Below are 16316 nucleotides of genomic sequence, written 5' to 3' on the forward strand. Positions count from 1 at the left end.
AGAGCATTTGAGGTAACCTGTACAAGCACATGGATATTTCCAAAAGCAGCYTGGCACTTCAAAGCACTCTCAAAGCAAGGCAAAAACTACGCTTGTGTTCTCACCCTCCATCTGACACAAACACGACACACTGACATTCCCAAGAGAGCGAGTCCCACAGCACATGTGGATAAAGACTGATGGAAATCAGAACCTGGAAGAATGTTCAGCTCCCCCAACACCTACCTGTGCAGAGCTTTCCACTTCCAACCCTGTTCTCTGTTGACTAAACCCAGCAGAACACGGCCTGGAAACCTGGGGCTGCCACAGCCCGTCAGAAAGGGAGCGGGACAGGGCTCTCCTGAGGGGGTTTCACAGGAAGGGAACCCACCCACAACGATCCCCATGTGCCCAAGAACGTCCCATGTGCCCAAGAACGCCCCACGTGCTGTAGAAACCACCRGCTTGGGTGAGTGGAGCAGGGCAGGGCCAACACCACTGCTCYGAGATTCCAGAGCGAGGAGAACCTGGTGCTCCTGACCCAGCCCTGAACACGGAACTGTGCTAGACCAAAGCACGCAAATAAAACTTTCCAAAGCTGCATCACAAGATCACACAGAGACAAAACACTGCAGAGTCACAGCCGGTAACTGCAGCCTTTGAATTCTTTAAGAAGTGCTTAGGAAATAATTCCCAGCTGAATGCCGATGCACACCTGTGCCTGTGGCACAAGCACTTTCAGCAATCCCTGTGTTGGGCTGTGTAATTAAAGAGGGATCTATCCCAGTGTGTTGGGTGCAAGGGAGGGTGTGCAGAAAAGGTTTAAAGTGGGAGAGATGGTTAATCACAGCAACAGGATGAGGGAGAGACCTAAGGTTGCCCTGTTCCGTGGGAATGCAGCAGGAGCAGCTCCCTTGGGATGGGGAAGGGGATGAGAGGGAAGCACCACGTTGCACAACCTTGGAAGCCGGACCTCGGAGCCTCCCTGCTGTTCCCTGCTGCTGTCTCTGCTGGATATTGCAGGACYCACGGAGGGACAGACACCCCAAGTGCCTGACCCTGACCTCAGAGAGTGGAATTCCCCCCTTCCCTGGCAGCGGCACTGTGTCTCTTCCCAAGGGAACAGCAGCAGAGAGGCGCAGGAAGAGCCTCACCCCCAGGAGKACACAGGGCACTAACAGATCCCTGCTGTAAACCATCAGCCACACCAGAACAAACACCAAACCCCACTTTTTTAAAAAAGAACTCATTTTTCTGACTCCTAGCCACCCTTGGACTGTTGGAAGCCACTTCAAGCGTTCCGCCATCCCACCACATCATTCCCTAAACCAACCACCCCTCACCAGCAGCAACTGCTGCAAATGGGCTGGAACAAGGGGAGCGGCTTCTGTGGAGCAGCACTCGACCCTTCCCACAACAGATGTGCATCCAATCTCCTCATTCCCAGTAGAAGAGTCTCCTTGATACACTCCCTGAGGACTGCATATCCCATCTGGGGCTCAGCAGCAGCCTCAGTTTCCCCYTCTGGCAACGCAGACCCAGGCTTTTCACAGCAACAGACGAAAATAAAAAGCTGCTTCTGCAGATTTGGCTTTAACACAACCCATCCCTCATTGCTCCTGGCAAAACCTCCTGAATGCAGCCTGATAGCTCAGCCACAGATTGTTTCGTTGTTTCCCGCCTTTAACTTCACAGTGAATCACTAAAAAAAAAAAATACAATAATCCAAATTCTGCAACCTCGATGTAGAATTGGCTCATAACCCCAAGAAACCTCAAGGATTCACAAATCATTTCTGATTTCTCGACTTGCTGTTGCTCATAAGCCTTAAGCTGTGCATGCACAGAGTGGGTTTTCTCTCTGGCTGCTCTCTGCTCCTCACACGATGTCTCTGCCTCAGCCRTGATCCATGGCTGGAATCAGAGCAGCCAGGCCCAGCCTAGGAGCTGAGATCTGCTCCCAACTGCTGGGCCAGGCCTCCAGCAGCTCCCCAGGCCCTGGCAGATCCCAGGGGCTGTGTGGACGCCAGCAGGGAGCCCAGCCTCCCAAACTCTGGCAGCCACCACCTCTTTGTGAGCCCACCATCTGCTCTGGCAAATCCACACTCCCGTTTCCCCCCTCMTGCATCCTTCTTCATTCCCCCAGCCCGCTGCCAGCATTCCCAATTTCCATCAGCTTCCCACTGGGGTTTATTCTTCTGCCCAATGCCCTAAGTGTTACGCCCTGGCACAATCACCCCTCGAGAGAGACTAATTCTCTTTGAAGTTCCTCCTCCTGTGGCTTATCCTGCTCCATCCCATCCTGTTTCCTGCTCACCTGCAGCCATAGGTGATWGGAGTCTGCACATGGCTCCACACCCAGCGGGACCTGCTCGGCCCCAGCAGGAGCAACACAGCCCAGACTGTGACAAAGTTCACATTTAACTGATAACAGACACGGTGGCAGCTCAGGTTACCTGATAAAACAACACATTCCAAGGAATTTACCGCCAGGGGCATCTTCTACCACTTCATGGAGCAACACTTGGTCTTTTTGGAAGAGAAATGGCCCAAACCTATGAGTGCCAGCTCAGAGCAGGTGCCAGCTCAGACATACCAGGTGTAATGTGGGAATTCCAGGGAATGCCTGGTTTGTATCCAATCCAAAAGGTATCTTAGAGACACCTGAAACGCTGCAGAACAGCCAGAAAAAGCTGGGACAGGCACCTCAGGAGATGAGCTTTGGGAACAGATTCTCTAAAGGTGGGACTAACAAAAGAAGTAAAATTGGAACTAAAACAGGGACCTGAAATCGAGTGGAGAAAAGAACAAAGGTGTCCTGCCAGCCCAGCAGAGCATTTATGACCCTGCTCTGGGAATGAGCTCTGGGGGTGGAGGGCAGCTCAGCAGCTCCTGTGTTAGAAGAGATCCTTACAGACATGAAGAGCCTTGGCAGGACCAGGAATCAGTCTGAGCAGAACCAGGGGCTGCCCAAGGAAGGGAAAATATGGAGAACACAGATCTGACTGAGGGGCAGGCTTCTCCCCACAATCAAGGAGGGCAAAATCCTGCATTAGAAAAGTTGCCACTTTCCAGCACGGGAAAATGTGATGTTTCCTCCACCCTAAAATTCATCTGTCTGGTCCCTACAGCCTGTCCCCAGCTCCCTCTGGCTTCTCCTTGCAGGGACACTCAGCAGCTGCTTCTCAGCAAAACCTCATCACAAGCTCCTCACCTGGAGGAGTCTTGAAACACAGAGCCAAAGCCCAACAAGTGGTCAGGAGGTGGGAAACAGTCACAAAGCCCTTAAAGGGCAGCAGGTGGCACACAAGACATGCTGCCATACCCTATAATGTSCAGATAGACCAGGAACTGGTGTCACAAATCCCAGCTGTACCGGGAGAAACAGGTTCAGGAGCTGAGACTTGGACAGGGGAAAGGATCTGTTCCACTATCATTGATGTACATCCAACAGCCACAGAGTGAACACAGAATGAGTGACAGCTGTGACAGTCACAGTCCTTCAGACAYGTGTCTGTGCATGAAGCCATGTTCACATGTGAGAAATTCAACAGGTCAGAATCAAAGGGATGGCCTGGCCCACTCTGGCACCACTGCAGGACCATGGCACCATGGGCACTGGGGGAGGCAGGGAAAAGGCACTGTCGTGCCCGGGTGCTGTGAGGCAGTGGCAGATCTGGTTCAGCTCACAGGGTGTTCAACTGCATCGACCCTCTGTGCTGATCTAAGCCCCCTGTGGGCACATCCATCCCACTCAAACCAGGGCTCAGACTGTTTAATGTATCAAAAGAGAAGAACAAAGCTCGACCCAAGGGTAGATTTACGTTTCAGAGAGGCAAATGTGTGCCCCAGGGCAGGGTGAGCTCTCTCATGTCTGCAGGCCTCTGCTACCAGCACAACCTGCAGGTATCCAACCRGGCTATGTGAAAGGAAAAACTGATCAAAATCAGCCAAAAACRGCCGAGTCACATCCCTCTGAATAGTCAGGTCGTGTAGCAGCAGTGTCACCTGGTACTGGACATGAATCTCCTCCACACATCCCAGTACAAACCAATTGCTCAGGGACYAGGAACAGCCGCATTCCCAGCAGAGGCCAAAGTGGCTCAAAGCTGCAGCTCCAGAAGCGCAGCAGTGAGAGGTGATGCCGAGAAAAGGAAGGAGAAAAAAAMCTAACAAAAGTCCAAGAGCTTCAAACCAGCAAATTCCACAGCACGGGGACGAGCCGGGCAACAATGTCACAGCCAGCCGCGATGATGACAGAGCAGGGCCCGGACAAATCCCCCGACACCCGGCTGTACACCTGCCCCRGGAAAGTCATCCAGCAGCTCTCCCCAAACCCGGAGTCCTCCAGACACACCACAACTTCCCTGTTACACCAGTCCGCAGAATCCACACAGCAGCGATTTGATGCCAGGGGGACAGGCCACCGAGAGCAGCACCCAGCCCTGGCAGTGCCCGCTCCAGACAGCCAAAAAGTCACTCCCCCACTCCTCTCCAAGCCCACCGAGGGTACAACAACCCGAGGAGCTCCGCCACAGCCCCCTCGCTGCCCTGGTCCCACCAAACTCTCAGCGGTGCCCAGGTCACAGCTCCGGCCCACACCCACGGGGGACATTCCGGGGACAGACCCCCGGCCTCCCCCGCAGCACTGCAGCCCCAGGGACCTCCGGCATCCCTTTGTCCCACAGCCCTCTCGCCCTCACGCTGCACTTCACAAGCACATCCAACCTCTACCGCTGCTTCCCAGCCCCGCTGCCCTGCAGCCCACAGCCCCATCCCCGCGACCCACAGCTCCCCGCTCCTTTCCAGCCCCGCAGCCCCACAACCAACTCCCCGGTCCGCGCACAGCCCCCCTCTCATCCCACATCCCTCGGTCCCCGCCCCCGGGGCCGCGCTCACCTGAGCAGGCTGGACAGCGGGTGCCCCACACCGACGCTCCCGCCGCTCCCGCCGCCGCCGCTCCCCGCGGAGCCGCCGCCGCTGCCGCCACCACCGCCGGAGCCGCCGAAGCCGGAGCTGAGGCGCTTCCCCGAGAGCAGCTTCTCCACGGCCGGGAGGTTCCCGGTGCGAGCGGCCTCCAGCAGCTCCTGCTCCTTCCCCATGGCCGGCGCGGCCCGGGCGCCCGCGCGACTTCCGGGGCGGGGCCGTGGCGGGGGAGGGGGCGGGGCCTGAGGGGGCAGAGCCGGCGGGGCGGGGCTTGGGGCGGGGTCTGAGGGGTGGGCGGAGCATGGGCGGGGTTTAGCGTAGGCCCCGCCCCCGAGCGCTGCCCGTGCTCCCTCAGCCGCGCTCGTTTTGGGCGGGCCTGGGGAGTTTTCCCCCTGCGGGGCGCGCTCTAGCTTCGTGCCGGGATCTCTGCCCCACAGGAGGGGCCGACTGTGAAATAGCGGCTTAGAGCGGGCTGGGTCGGTCCGAACGCACAGGGCCCAGCGCTGAGCGCCGCAGAGACCCCCCCCCGCCATAGCCCCGTTKCCATGGCGACAGGCCCAGCCCCGCGCATCCCCTCGCGGCTCCCGTAGCTGCGCGTCATCAGGAGGCGCCGTTGCAGCGCCGTTGRCATGGCGACAACGATGGTCCGTCCCCATCGCGGCGCCCGTGTAGGGCGTCATCAGGATGCGCTGCCGAGTCGCTGTTGCCATGGCGACAGGCACCACCCCCCGGTAACAGTGTCACGGGGTGGTGACACTAATTATTTCCTCATCAGGAAGTGCCGTCGCATCTCCGTTGCCATGACTACGGACTCCACGTCGCCGTTCAAGCGCGTCATCACGAGACGCCAGCGTCAGCATCCCCGTGGCGATAGGCTCCGCCCCCTCGCAGCGCCCGTAGTGTTTCGTCATCAGGARGCGCCGCGGGCGCGGCCATGGCGGATCCGGCCCGGGACGTGCTCGGTGCCGCCGCTGTCCCGGAGCCGCCGCCCTCACGCTCATCCCCGCCCGCCGCGGGCGATGGGACGGCGGCCGCGGGGGAAGCGGCAGCTGCGGAGGAAGCGGGCGAGGGCGAGGTGGGGGAGGCCGGCGGTGGCGGCGAGCTGAARGCGGAGGTGGCGGACGGGGAGGTGAGGCGGGAGCGGGAGCGGGGCCGGGCCGGGCCGCGGGGCCGCAGAACGAGCGCTGCCCTCTCGCCCAGGTGAGGAGCGCGGAGGGGGAGGCGGCGGACGCGGAGGACCCGGGGCTGCAGCCGTGCGCGGCCAGGAAGGTGAAGCTGGAGCTGAAGGAGCGGAAGGAGAAGAAGCAGAAAGTGGACGAGGACGAGATCCAGAAGATGCAGTGAGTGTCCCGGCGGCGGGGCCGGGGAGTGCGGCAATCGTGTCCCCCGTGCCGAGCTCGCCGTTCCCCCAGATTCCCTTTCGCACCCAGCGCTCCCGTCTCTGCGGCCCTGGGTGGTACCGCGGCTGTAAATGATCGTTCTCTCCCCCGCAGGATCTTGGTCTCCTCCTTTTCCGAGGAGCAGCTGAACCGCTACGAGATGTATCGTCGCTCCGCCTTCCCCAAAGCCGCCATCAAACGGGTACGAGARGGGCAGGAAGAGCCCGAGCAGGGGGTTCTGGGGGCTCCCCGGACCCTCCCGGAGCTGTGCCAGCCCCGTGGTTCAGCCCATTGTCCCAGGACAGCTGATCCTGCTGGATTCCAGCGTGCTGCAGCTCAAATCCCTCCACCGGCCCTGAGCACCCGCGAGGAGCTGGGTGGGGCTGAGATGTTACGAGTTAGAGCACTTGGGGCTCTGACTGTCCCTGTCTGTCCCTGTCACAGCTCATCCAGTCCATCACCGGCACCTCCGTGTCCCAGAACGTCGTCATCGCCATGTCCGGCATCTCCAAGGTGTTTGTTGGGGAGGTGGTGGAGGAAGGTGAGTGGCACCTGCTGGGTGACAAGTGGGGTACAGGGGCTAAATGAACTCCTTGGAGCAGCTCTGGTTCAGAGCAGAGCCCGGTGAAGCTGCCACAGCCCCTCTGATCCCAGTGATGTTGCTGCTGAAGTGGCAGCTCTGTTCCTTAACCCTCAGGATCTCATTAGTGCTACAGGGATAAAGGAGTTTCTTAAACCTCTTAACCTGCCCCGCTCTTCCTTTATGGGACGAGCAGGGATCAGTTAGGGACAGGGGCTGGGATCAGTTTGGGATGGGCTGGGATAAGTTTGGGACAGGGCTGGGATCAGTTTGGGAACAGGGGCCGGGATCAGTTTCGGAACAGGGGCCGGGATCAATTTGGGACAGGGCTGGGATCAGTTTAGGACAGGGGCTGGGATCACTTTGGCACGGGGGCTGGGATCAGTTTGGCACGGGGGCCGGGATCAGTTTGGGACAGGGGCCGGGATCAGTTTGGCACAGGGGCCGGGATCAGTTTGGGACAGGGGCTGGGATCAGTTTGGGACAGGAGCTGGGATCAGTTTGGGACAGGGCTGGGATCAGTTTGGGACAGGGGCTGGGATCAGTTTGGGACGGGGCTGGGATCAGTTTGGGACAGGGGCCGGGATCAGTTTGGGACTGGGCTGGGATCAGTTTGGGACAGGGATCAGTTTGGCACAGGGGCTGGGATCAGTTTGGGACAGGGGCTGGGATCAGTTTGGCACAGGGGCTGGGATCAGTTTGGCACAGGGGCTGGGATCAGTTTGGCACAGGGGCTGGGATCAGTTTGGCACAGGGGCTGGGAGCTGTCCCCTGGGAGCTACTGGGATGGTGATTTAGAGCCCCTGAGCCCACCCAGCCCCAGGGCCTCCAGAGCAGAGGCTTTGAGCTCATCCCTCCCCTGGATCCAGCACCTCCACGGTGGCTGAGTGGTTTCAAAGCTGTTTGTCCTCCTGCCAGGGAAGAGCTCAGGGAGCAGATTCATTCCTGGCTCTGAGCTGCAAACCCCAAACAGAAACATTATTCCCTTTCAAACTGCACTGAAGCTGCAGCAGGGGAGGGGCAGGGCTTGGGTGTCCCCTGACATGATCTCCCTCTCTGTTGTCCAGCACTGGACGTGTGTGAGAAGTGGGGGGAGCTGCCCCCCCTGCAGCCCAAGCACATGAGGGAGGCCGTCCGGAGGCTCAAGGCACGAGGGCAGATCCCCAACTCCAAGTACAAAAAGATCATCTTCCACTGAGAGAGCTTGGAATGAGCTTCCTGAAGGACATTCCCATGTGGACTCCTCTGTAAGGCCCCTTTGGGGGGTCCTTTGGCACCTCAAGGATGTTCCTGCTGTCCCTGTCCACCCCGGGCTCGGGACCCCACGCTGGATCCACCCCTGACCTGGATTCCTCTGCCTCAACACAGCAGGGAGAGGAACATCCAGAGGCTGCAGAGCATTTCCTGCTGGCCCAGATATGCCAGCTGTGTCCAGATGTGTCATCTGTACCCAGATGTGAGGATTTTTTTGTACATTAAACTTATTATTGTGTTCATAGCTTGGCTGGGACCTGCTCGTTGTGTAACCCAAGGTGCTCCCAGAGCTGCTCCTGACCTGGAGCTGGGAGCTGGGATCTCTGGAGTCATGGCTCAGCTGTGCTTCAAATCCAGAACTGCCCATAAAACAGCAGCACTGCTGGGAAGGGAATGGGAGGGAAAAGCAGGAAAAGAAGGAAAAGAAGCCCAAGCCTGGAAGGAGGTTAATGAGTTTAATTCCGCTCGAGGTTCATAGAACCAATAAATGCATCAGTGAAAACAAACTGCAGCAAAGTTGCAATACTGCCTAAAATTCAAATTCAAGTTCMGATTTGCACATTGCCCCTGTCCCCTTCCAGGGGCCCTGGGAGCTGCTCCTGCCCCTGTGAGAGGTGCTGAGGCACCTGAGCCAGGCAGGACTCCCTGGGCTCCCACTGGAACAGAGGAAGAATCCTTAAATAAGAGGCTCCATGAAGTAAACTTTGATATTTACGATCTGTGGGGACCCAGGAGGTTTTGTCCTCCCACCTGTGGGGGTTTTGAGTACAGTCCTTTCTGCTGGGACTTGAAAGCAAAGGAAATGCTTGAATTCTTCAACAAAACCCATTGGCTGAAGCTGCTGGAGCAAGGAATTTGCTGTAAACAATCTGCCTCCAGTTGTGCTCAGCCTGCACACGTGGGAGGAGCTGTGGGACCCTGCAGGTGGGCACCAGGGCTGGGCAAACCCGTGGCACCCTATTCCTTCCCCTATTCCTTCCCCTACTCACACAAAACATGAAAATTGGAAAAAAAGCAGAAGAGAAACCTCCCATTTTCAAGCAATTAATGAAGAAAAAGCGGGAATACCGTGACATTCCACCTCAGGCAAGCAGTTCTCAGAGCTTTTGCTCCCCACAGGGAGAGGGAGCAGCACAAAGGTTTGGTGAAACAAAATCCAACTTCTGCTCGTGGACTCTGGGCAGTTCCCAGTGGTGCTCACAGGTGTGTTCCAGTGTCTTCCTTTTGGGAAAAGGGCTGGCAGATGGTTCTGGAACGTGTCCCACCCCAGGTAACCCCTCAGCCCTGCTGAGAGATTCCACCCAGTGCTGAAAACCCCACAGCTGCTCCCCTTCCCCACTGGGGAACTCAGGCACACAGACAAGGTGCATCCCAAAAAACACCCAGGTCATCTCCTGACACTGAACCAACTTCCCTCACCCTGTTCTTTGATAGTGAACTTACAGTGCCTTGTAAGGAATTCATTCCTTTATGTTTCTGCACCCATAAAGCCAAACATTGTGGGATAAAGTGGGAATGAACTGGACTAAGTCTCATATGCTGGATCCATCTCTATGCTCAGAATTACTTGGAAAAGTAAATCTGTGGATTTAAATTTGTGGAAAAGTGGAAATCTGAAGAAGTTCATTTACTATCCTGATCCTGTTCTTGAGGGAATAGTGAACTGTGTGCCTTCACTCCACAGTGGGAAATCCCATCTGTTTCCAGGTGAAAGCAGCCCTGCTCTCCCAGCAGAGCCCTGACCCTTCCTGCCACCCCTGTCCTGCCACTGCCTGAAGTGCTGAAGTGACCACCCTGCTCCTGCTGTGGCCCCAGGTGAGCACAACTGGGCAAAAACACAACAAGGAAGGGTGAAAGCSACAGAAACCCCAACACAGACCATCTCCAGATGTCACCATAAAAGGTGGAGGCTGGRAGCCACCCACAGATGAGGACACACRGGGTGTTGCCCCAACATGTGACCTGGTGTTTGYAGGCTGACCATGCCCTGGCTCAGAGCAGCACTCCCAGGCCAGAACACAGAAAACTCCTTATTCCTYCCATTTGTCCCAGCCAGGCCTCCCTCCCTCCCTGTCCAGAGTCCTCTGCAGTCCCAGCTGGTCTCAGTCTGGCAGTTGGACCCGTTTGGCAGCAAAAAGACCAAACCTGCCCCGTTGGTGCTGGTGCTGGTCCCCTGTCCCCGGCAGTGCCGGCACCGTCAGAGCTGGAACAGGGGGTTGTATTTCCTGATCTCCTGCAGAAGACGAGCCTTGTCCATGTTGGCTTCTGCCAGGGCCAGTTTCATGGTCTGGAGCTCCCTTTGCAACTCTGGCACTTGCTTGAGCTGCAAGAGACAGGMAGAAAACAAGGCAGGAGTTTTCAAGGTACACAGTGACCTGCTCCAAGGAAAACCAAAGCAGCTTTTGAGGTGTATTACACAGTGTGACACAACCACACTGACAGAAAGTCTCTTTGTGGGAACCTTTCATTCCTGTTTATCTAATAAGGAACTGGGGAAGATGGAGACAATCAGAAAAAAATCCCCAACCAAATTCTGAAAGGGAACAAATGAGCTCATGGTGGGCAAAGCGCCCTCACTCCTCACAACACTCATAGGAGGAGGCACAACTGCTCCTCGGGGCACTCCCTTCCTGCAGCTCCCCACACCTGCCAATGTCTGCAAACAAGGAAGGCAAAAGAGAATTTCCAGCTCTCTGTTGTCCAGACAGCAGCAGGCAGCAGTGACTCACCTGCAGGCCACGTGTTCCTGCTGCTGGGGCTGCTGAGACAGACTCTGCTGGGGCCTTCTGCTCCTCAGGGACTGACACAGGTTTTTCCTGTTTTGGTGAGTCCTTCCCCTGGGAAGCTGGAAAGCAACAGAACCCACTCAGGTGTGGACATTCACACAACAAAGCTCTCAGGACARAAAGAGTAACTTTGATTTTTTTTTCCTTTTTTTTTGTTTTCCCCCCCTCTTTTTTAACAGGGAAACAAAAATCTCTTTCTCCTTTYAAAATRGAGAAACTAAARGGCAGTAAYGGATCTGGTGTGTGTGTATGTTCCAGGCACAAACTATCCCGCCAGGGAACACAGGCAGGGACTGCTCCCACCCTTCCCAGCAGGAAACATCACATTTCAGTCCCAGCCTCCTCCAGCACAGTCCGGGGATGCAGAAGGACAAGAAAACCAGAATATTGCTGACCTGTGAGATAGAAGATGCCGTCATCCTTGCGCCTCACCACGACATGATCCATTGCCAAAGTGATGGGGACAGGCCCAGGGGAGGTGGGATACACTGGGGTGCTGTCATCCTGCAAAAACACAAAGCAGAGAAGGGATGARCTGCTGTGGCAGCTCTGGAAAGGACTCTCCTTGCCCACAGCCTCCTCTGGAGCAGCGTTCCTGACCAGCAGCACTGCCAGACTCACTGGGGCACCTGGCTTTATGTACAGGGTGTACAGGGAATTGTATACAATTCCCTTGTGCTCCTCATTCATCCCTAGAGCAGCTTTTGGAAGCAAAACCAAAGTTTCAGGAAAAGAGAAGCTCTACAGAGGCCCCCAGCAATCCCACARCGTCCCTTCCCAATCCTGCGATYGGGAATCCTGCAAGGGCGCTCTGCYCTGSGGCAGAATCTCTCACCTTCAACGTGATTTTGGCATCCACCACCTCTATCTCCATGGGGATCACCTCTGGGATGATCTCATCCTCCAGGAAGGGTCCCAGGCTGGTGAGGCAGGACATGCAGAGCTCCGTGGAGAGGCTGCGGAGCAGCATCCGCAGGAATCCGTTGCGCTCGGCCAGCGGGGAGTGAGCGGCCGCGCTCGGCCCCGACTCCAGGCGCAGGCACACCTCGGGATGGGGCTGGATGGGCTCAGGGCTTGTGGGCTTCTCCACACCTGGATCCCCTAGGGCTGGAGCAGAGACATCTCACTGCACAACGGGACACCAGTGATCAGATACCAGCTCAAAATGGGCATGCTGCAAAGCTCATTTCTCCCCACAAACAGCCAGGTGACCTCAGTCTCATGTCATCCCTCACATGAGATAAATCCAAATTTAAAGGATTAATAGCCCACATCACAGAATTGGCACCAGAACCGGACCATTTAAGGCCCCACTCACTCTCCAGAGCTGACTGACCTCTCCTCATCCCTTTGCCCCACCGTGGCCACTGCCAGGACTGGGGAGGGCAGGATCAACCATCTGGGAACTGCTCACACTTTCACTTCAGTTTTGAGGTCAGAGCTGCTTTTGGTTTTGTTTGTGTTACATTTCTTGGAAGCATGGGGGGGGATGGTTGTGTTTTTAGGTTTGGTTTGGGTTTTTTAAATTCAAATTTAGGGGAAGTACTGTAGACCGAAAGCATTTTTTTCAGAGCAGGAATAACTTCAGGGTTTCCCTAGACAGCTTTACTCACTCTATTAATTCATTTCATGCATCGTAGCAGCAATTTTAAAAATCCCCATCAATGATTACYAGGCACCACAAAGCCTGACTGCAGRAAACATCTTTCAAGTGTCAGATCTGAACCCTCACACATGAGCTGTGCTCAATCCTAACCACCCCAAACACTGAGGACCCAGTTAATGGAATATTCCCTGAGGGAGGCTGGTATAAAAGCCAGTTCTAACAGCACAGCTGGGTCCCAGAGCAGTGCCTTACCCACGTAGCCACGCAGAAACTGCCACATCCCCACGTTGTTGAGCTGCTCTGGAATGACTCTCATAACTTGCAGAGCCACAGACAAATCATCCCCCTGCACCTCGATTGCACAGTTCACATCGTTCATCTTCAGCACGAGGACAGACACCTGAAACAGCCACCAAGAGCTCGTTGGTCACAGCAAACACCTCGACTGCAGACCCCCTCAGGGACAGAACCACAGTGCCAGGGACTGACCAGCTGCAAACTGGGGTCTTCACTCTGGGATGTGGAGCTGTTTGCCTCGGGAGAYGCGCCACCCTCGTCCTCTGCCACCAGGCTGCTTCTGCTGCCCGTGTCATTGTGGGCCTGGGGAAGCTGCCCTGAAGGAAGAGGGTCCAGGCTGGGTTCTGAAATGGAAGTGACAATAAGAACTCAATTTCGTTTCTTTTTCTGGTTTTGAGAAGTCCTGATGTCAGCACCTGCCTGAATYTCTGGCCTCCCTGGAGGTATCATCCTCTGCAGAGCTCTCTCCAGCTCCTCAGATGAGTTTTAGCAACACAGGGTTGAAGTGAAAAGATGTCCAGAGTACCCTATATCCAACCAGCCCTTCCTAAACCCTTCCTAAATGCCCTGTACCACCCTCCACCAGCACATCCCAGCCCCTGCAGCCCTCAGGACACCACTGGGATGTGCAGGGTCACATTTACCCTGCTGATCTCAAAGAAAAGGCACCGGTGAGAGCACTGTGAGGGAACCCCTTAACACCTTCAGAACCAAGGAGCAACAGAAGTGATTCCACAGGGACACAGCATGGATAGGCTGGCACAGAACTGCTCACCACTGTGAGATGAGGGTGGGGAGAGGAGAAGCCAAGGGTTTTACCAGAGTCTGTGAGCATCACRAAGCCATCGCTGCCGTCGCTGTCCACGGACAGCCCGTCCTCRGGGCCGCTGCCATCCACGGATGTGGTGTCAAAGGAATGCTGGGATGAGGTTCTCTTCATGGAGAAAAAACGCATCCGGCCCCCGCCCGCCCCGCCTGGGGTCACTGCTCCCTCCTCTGCCTTGGGCATGGAATCCCTGCAAAAAAAACCAACAAAAAACAGTGATAAAGGCAGGCAGCTGAGCCTCAAATTGGATGCAGGATGGACTCTGACGACCTGCAAGTCAGATTTTAGTGTCCTCAGACCAGTCCCAAGAGATGAAGACTTAACCCATCTCCAATCCAAACCAAATGAAAGAAGGGGGTCAGTTTGCCCCTGTTTCCCCCTCCTGCAGCCCGGGAGCCCGTCCTGCTCACCTGGCCGGAGGCAGGGAGAGCATCCTCTGCATGGTGGAGGTCATCTTGTCTCGGCTCAGGCTCAGGGCATCCTTGGTGAGGGACATGGCCTCCTTGGTGAGGTCCATGGTGGCGTGCAATGCCTCCTTGGTGGCGTCCTTGGTGATGTGCAGGGCGCTGGAGAGCTCCACCTCGATGTTCCGCAGCGGGATGAGCTCAGCCTGGCCATTGAGGGCAACTCCTCCTCTGCCCGAGGGCTGCGTGTCCGAGGCTGGGCTGGAAGGGAGAGCAGGGGAGCTCTGAGGGTGGCTGCTGGTCTCTGCTGGTGTTTCTGCAGCCAGGGCTTCCACAGCTTCGTGTGCTTCCTCCACCAAGCCTTTCTCCTCCGCGCCCTTACCACGGGCAGCTGCGCTCAGAGCTCCATCGCTCGCCGATCTCGGGAGCCTCTCCAGGGGGACAGTGGCACCCGTGTCCTGGCTCCCGCTGTCCACTGGCAGCTCTGAGGTGCTGCCCAAGCCCTTCTCTGAACTGCTCTCTGATTTCAGCTCCTTCTCTTCAGCTGCCAGCCCCTCCTTGCTGTCTGAAGGCGAGAGCTCRGACTCAATCAGGCTGGTTGTGTCTGAGTCCAGAGATCTGGGTTCCAGGACAGACCCTGGAGCAGGGCTCATGAGCAGGGCCACCTCAGCACTGTGGAACATAACTCCCACACAAGCAGACATGGAATCTAAAGGAGACCCAGTCATTTCCTGGGTATCTTGGGCCAGCTGCTCCTGTAGAGTTTGCAGAACTTCCTTCATCCTGAGCAGCACCAAGTACTGGTAGTGGTTGAGCCGAACTTTGACATGGACAGAGGAGGACATGAGCACGTGGATATCAGCAGAGGTTTCCAGCTCTTTACTGTCAACTCCATCATCAACTTCATAGTCAGATTCTCCCAAAACATCCATTGTGTCTGCAGCCTTGTAGATATTCTTCAGATCCTGATCAGTCTTTGATCTCTGACAAACACCGTGTTCTCTGGAAAGGTTCTCATTCTTGGAGTGGTTGCTAAAACTGGCAGAAGGCTTGATTTTCACCTCAGAGGTGGCCAGCTCCTGTCGTTTAGACATCTGAGCTTGCCCCCACYTCTTGGGCAGGCAGGCCCATAYAGAAAGAGGAAAAGGGTCAATAAARCTAAGGGYTCTGCCCTTGGAGCTTTCGGCCCCCTCGAAGCCCAGGGAGAGCTCAGTGAAATTCACAGACCACAGATCCTCAGAGGCAGAGGTTTTGTGAGGCAGCTGGGGAAAGCCTGGCCGCTGGTGTGGCCGCTCATCCACCTGGTAGGCGTGGCGCAGGAACAGAGTGTGCAGGAGGCCAAATCTGTCCCGTGCCCGGGGGAACTCGGCGTAGCTGGAGTGGAAGAACTGCGATCCCGCAAATTCACGGAAGAGGCTCTGCAGGTCCTGGCAGCTGCAGGACGGAGCGTGGCGGGTGTTGGTGGCCGTCACCTCCGACATGCAAACACAGAGAGCCTGCGGCCGGTCCCGGTGGTCCGTGACTTTCTTATCCACGGGGATGTTGAGCTGCAGGGGGAAGAGAAATGACAAGGAAAGGGGTTAGAAAGSAATAGCAGAGGTTTATCTTGGATGAGGACTCAGCACCAGCTTTGCTGCCCACAAACCAAACAACACAAACACAAGTGGYAGACAGATGGAAAGCAGCAGATTTGTTTCCTCGTTTTGGATTCCAGTTATGTCACGGTCTCATGTTCCTTCCAGAGAGAGAACAAAGAAGACAGAGAAAGGAAGGAAAAGAATGGTACCTTCAGCCTGAAGCCATCCAGCCGGACATCCACGTGCTCATCCCTCTTTCCTGAGTCCTCCAGYTTGTAGATGGCTTTGAACTGCTCCAGGCTGCGGCAGAGATCCAGGCAGAAGAGGTTTATCCAGAGCACACTTGGTGTGTCCAGGGTGAGCATCAGGCCGTTCAGCTGCACGTACAGGTTTGGGCATGGAACTGGAAGGGAACAGATCCATGAGAGAAGGAAAGGCCCCTCGGGTGCTCCACCGACACCACCAGTGTAGGGGCTCCACCACCCTGGGAGATATCTCTGGAGGGGAACACCCAGAGAAATGAGGTGACCCATTGTGTCCACACCCAGGGCACCCTACAGCCCTGCTCCAGTGATCTCAGGAAGGCTGAACCCCAGCAAGTGGGCAGATAGCAGCTGCTGCAATTTCTTCCTGCAAGCACAGCTAGGCTTCCAAATTGTGCACAAACTCTATCCCACCTTCACACAGGCAACAAGAAAAAAAA

At 56.2% G+C, this 16316-nt stretch overlaps 4 protein-coding genes across 8 annotated transcripts in view; 2 read left to right on the plus strand and 2 right to left on the minus strand.

The window, feature by feature from the left end:
• The window catches only part of ANKS1A (ankyrin repeat and sterile alpha motif domain containing 1A), a 74898-nt gene extending 69790 nt beyond the window's left edge, over positions 1–5108 (minus strand). For all 4 annotated transcript variants that reach the window (XM_057381439.1, XM_057381440.1, XM_057381441.1 and 1 more), the window contains exon 1: positions 4878–5108. In XM_057381439.1, the coding sequence (XP_057237422.1) occupies positions 4878–5080 (203 nt within the window). In that variant the 5' untranslated portion in view covers positions 5081–5108. The remainder of the gene's footprint in view (positions 1–4877) is intronic.
• The window catches only part of ILRUN (inflammation and lipid regulator with UBA-like and NBR1-like domains), a 166909-nt gene that overhangs the window by 97064 nt on the left and 53529 nt on the right, over positions 1–16316 (plus strand). The gene's annotated exons all lie outside the window — the stretch shown is intronic.
• Positions 5820–8361, plus strand: TAF11 (TATA-box binding protein associated factor 11). Of its 2 annotated transcripts, none has more exons than XM_057381446.1 (5): positions 5820–6033; positions 6105–6244; positions 6398–6485; positions 6728–6824; positions 7931–8361. In XM_057381446.1, the coding sequence occupies exons 1-5, from the start codon at positions 5839–5841 to the stop codon at positions 8059–8061; spliced, it is 651 nt and encodes a 216-aa protein (XP_057237429.1). In that variant the 5' UTR covers positions 5820–5838; the 3' UTR covers positions 8062–8361. The 2 variants fall into 2 exon arrangements, with proteins under 2 accessions (XP_057237429.1, XP_057237430.1); XM_057381447.1 differs by having other exon boundaries at positions 5820–5979.
• The window catches only part of BLTP3A (bridge-like lipid transfer protein family member 3A), a 27144-nt gene continuing 19386 nt past the window's right edge, over positions 8559–16316 (minus strand). Inside the window, exons 13-21 of the mRNA XM_057381437.1 lie at positions 15823–16016; positions 14043–15583; positions 13626–13822; positions 12999–13150; positions 12762–12909; positions 11739–12010; positions 11299–11407; positions 10847–10962; positions 8559–10440 (exon numbers count right to left, since the gene is read on the minus strand). Coding sequence (XP_057237420.1) covers positions 10315–10440; positions 10847–10962; positions 11299–11407; positions 11739–12010; positions 12762–12909; positions 12999–13150; positions 13626–13822; positions 14043–15583; positions 15823–16016 — 2855 coding nt within the window. The 3' untranslated portion in view covers positions 8559–10314. The remainder of the gene's footprint in view (positions 10441–10846; positions 10963–11298; positions 11408–11738; positions 12011–12761; positions 12910–12998; positions 13151–13625; positions 13823–14042; positions 15584–15822; positions 16017–16316) is intronic.

This window comes from Malurus melanocephalus, unplaced genomic scaffold (assembly GCF_030028575.1).
Source record: "Malurus melanocephalus ecotype Western Australia unplaced genomic scaffold, MMel_1.1 scaffold_511, whole genome shotgun sequence".
In the NCBI taxonomy this organism is placed as follows: domain Eukaryota; kingdom Metazoa; phylum Chordata; class Aves; order Passeriformes; family Maluridae; genus Malurus; species Malurus melanocephalus.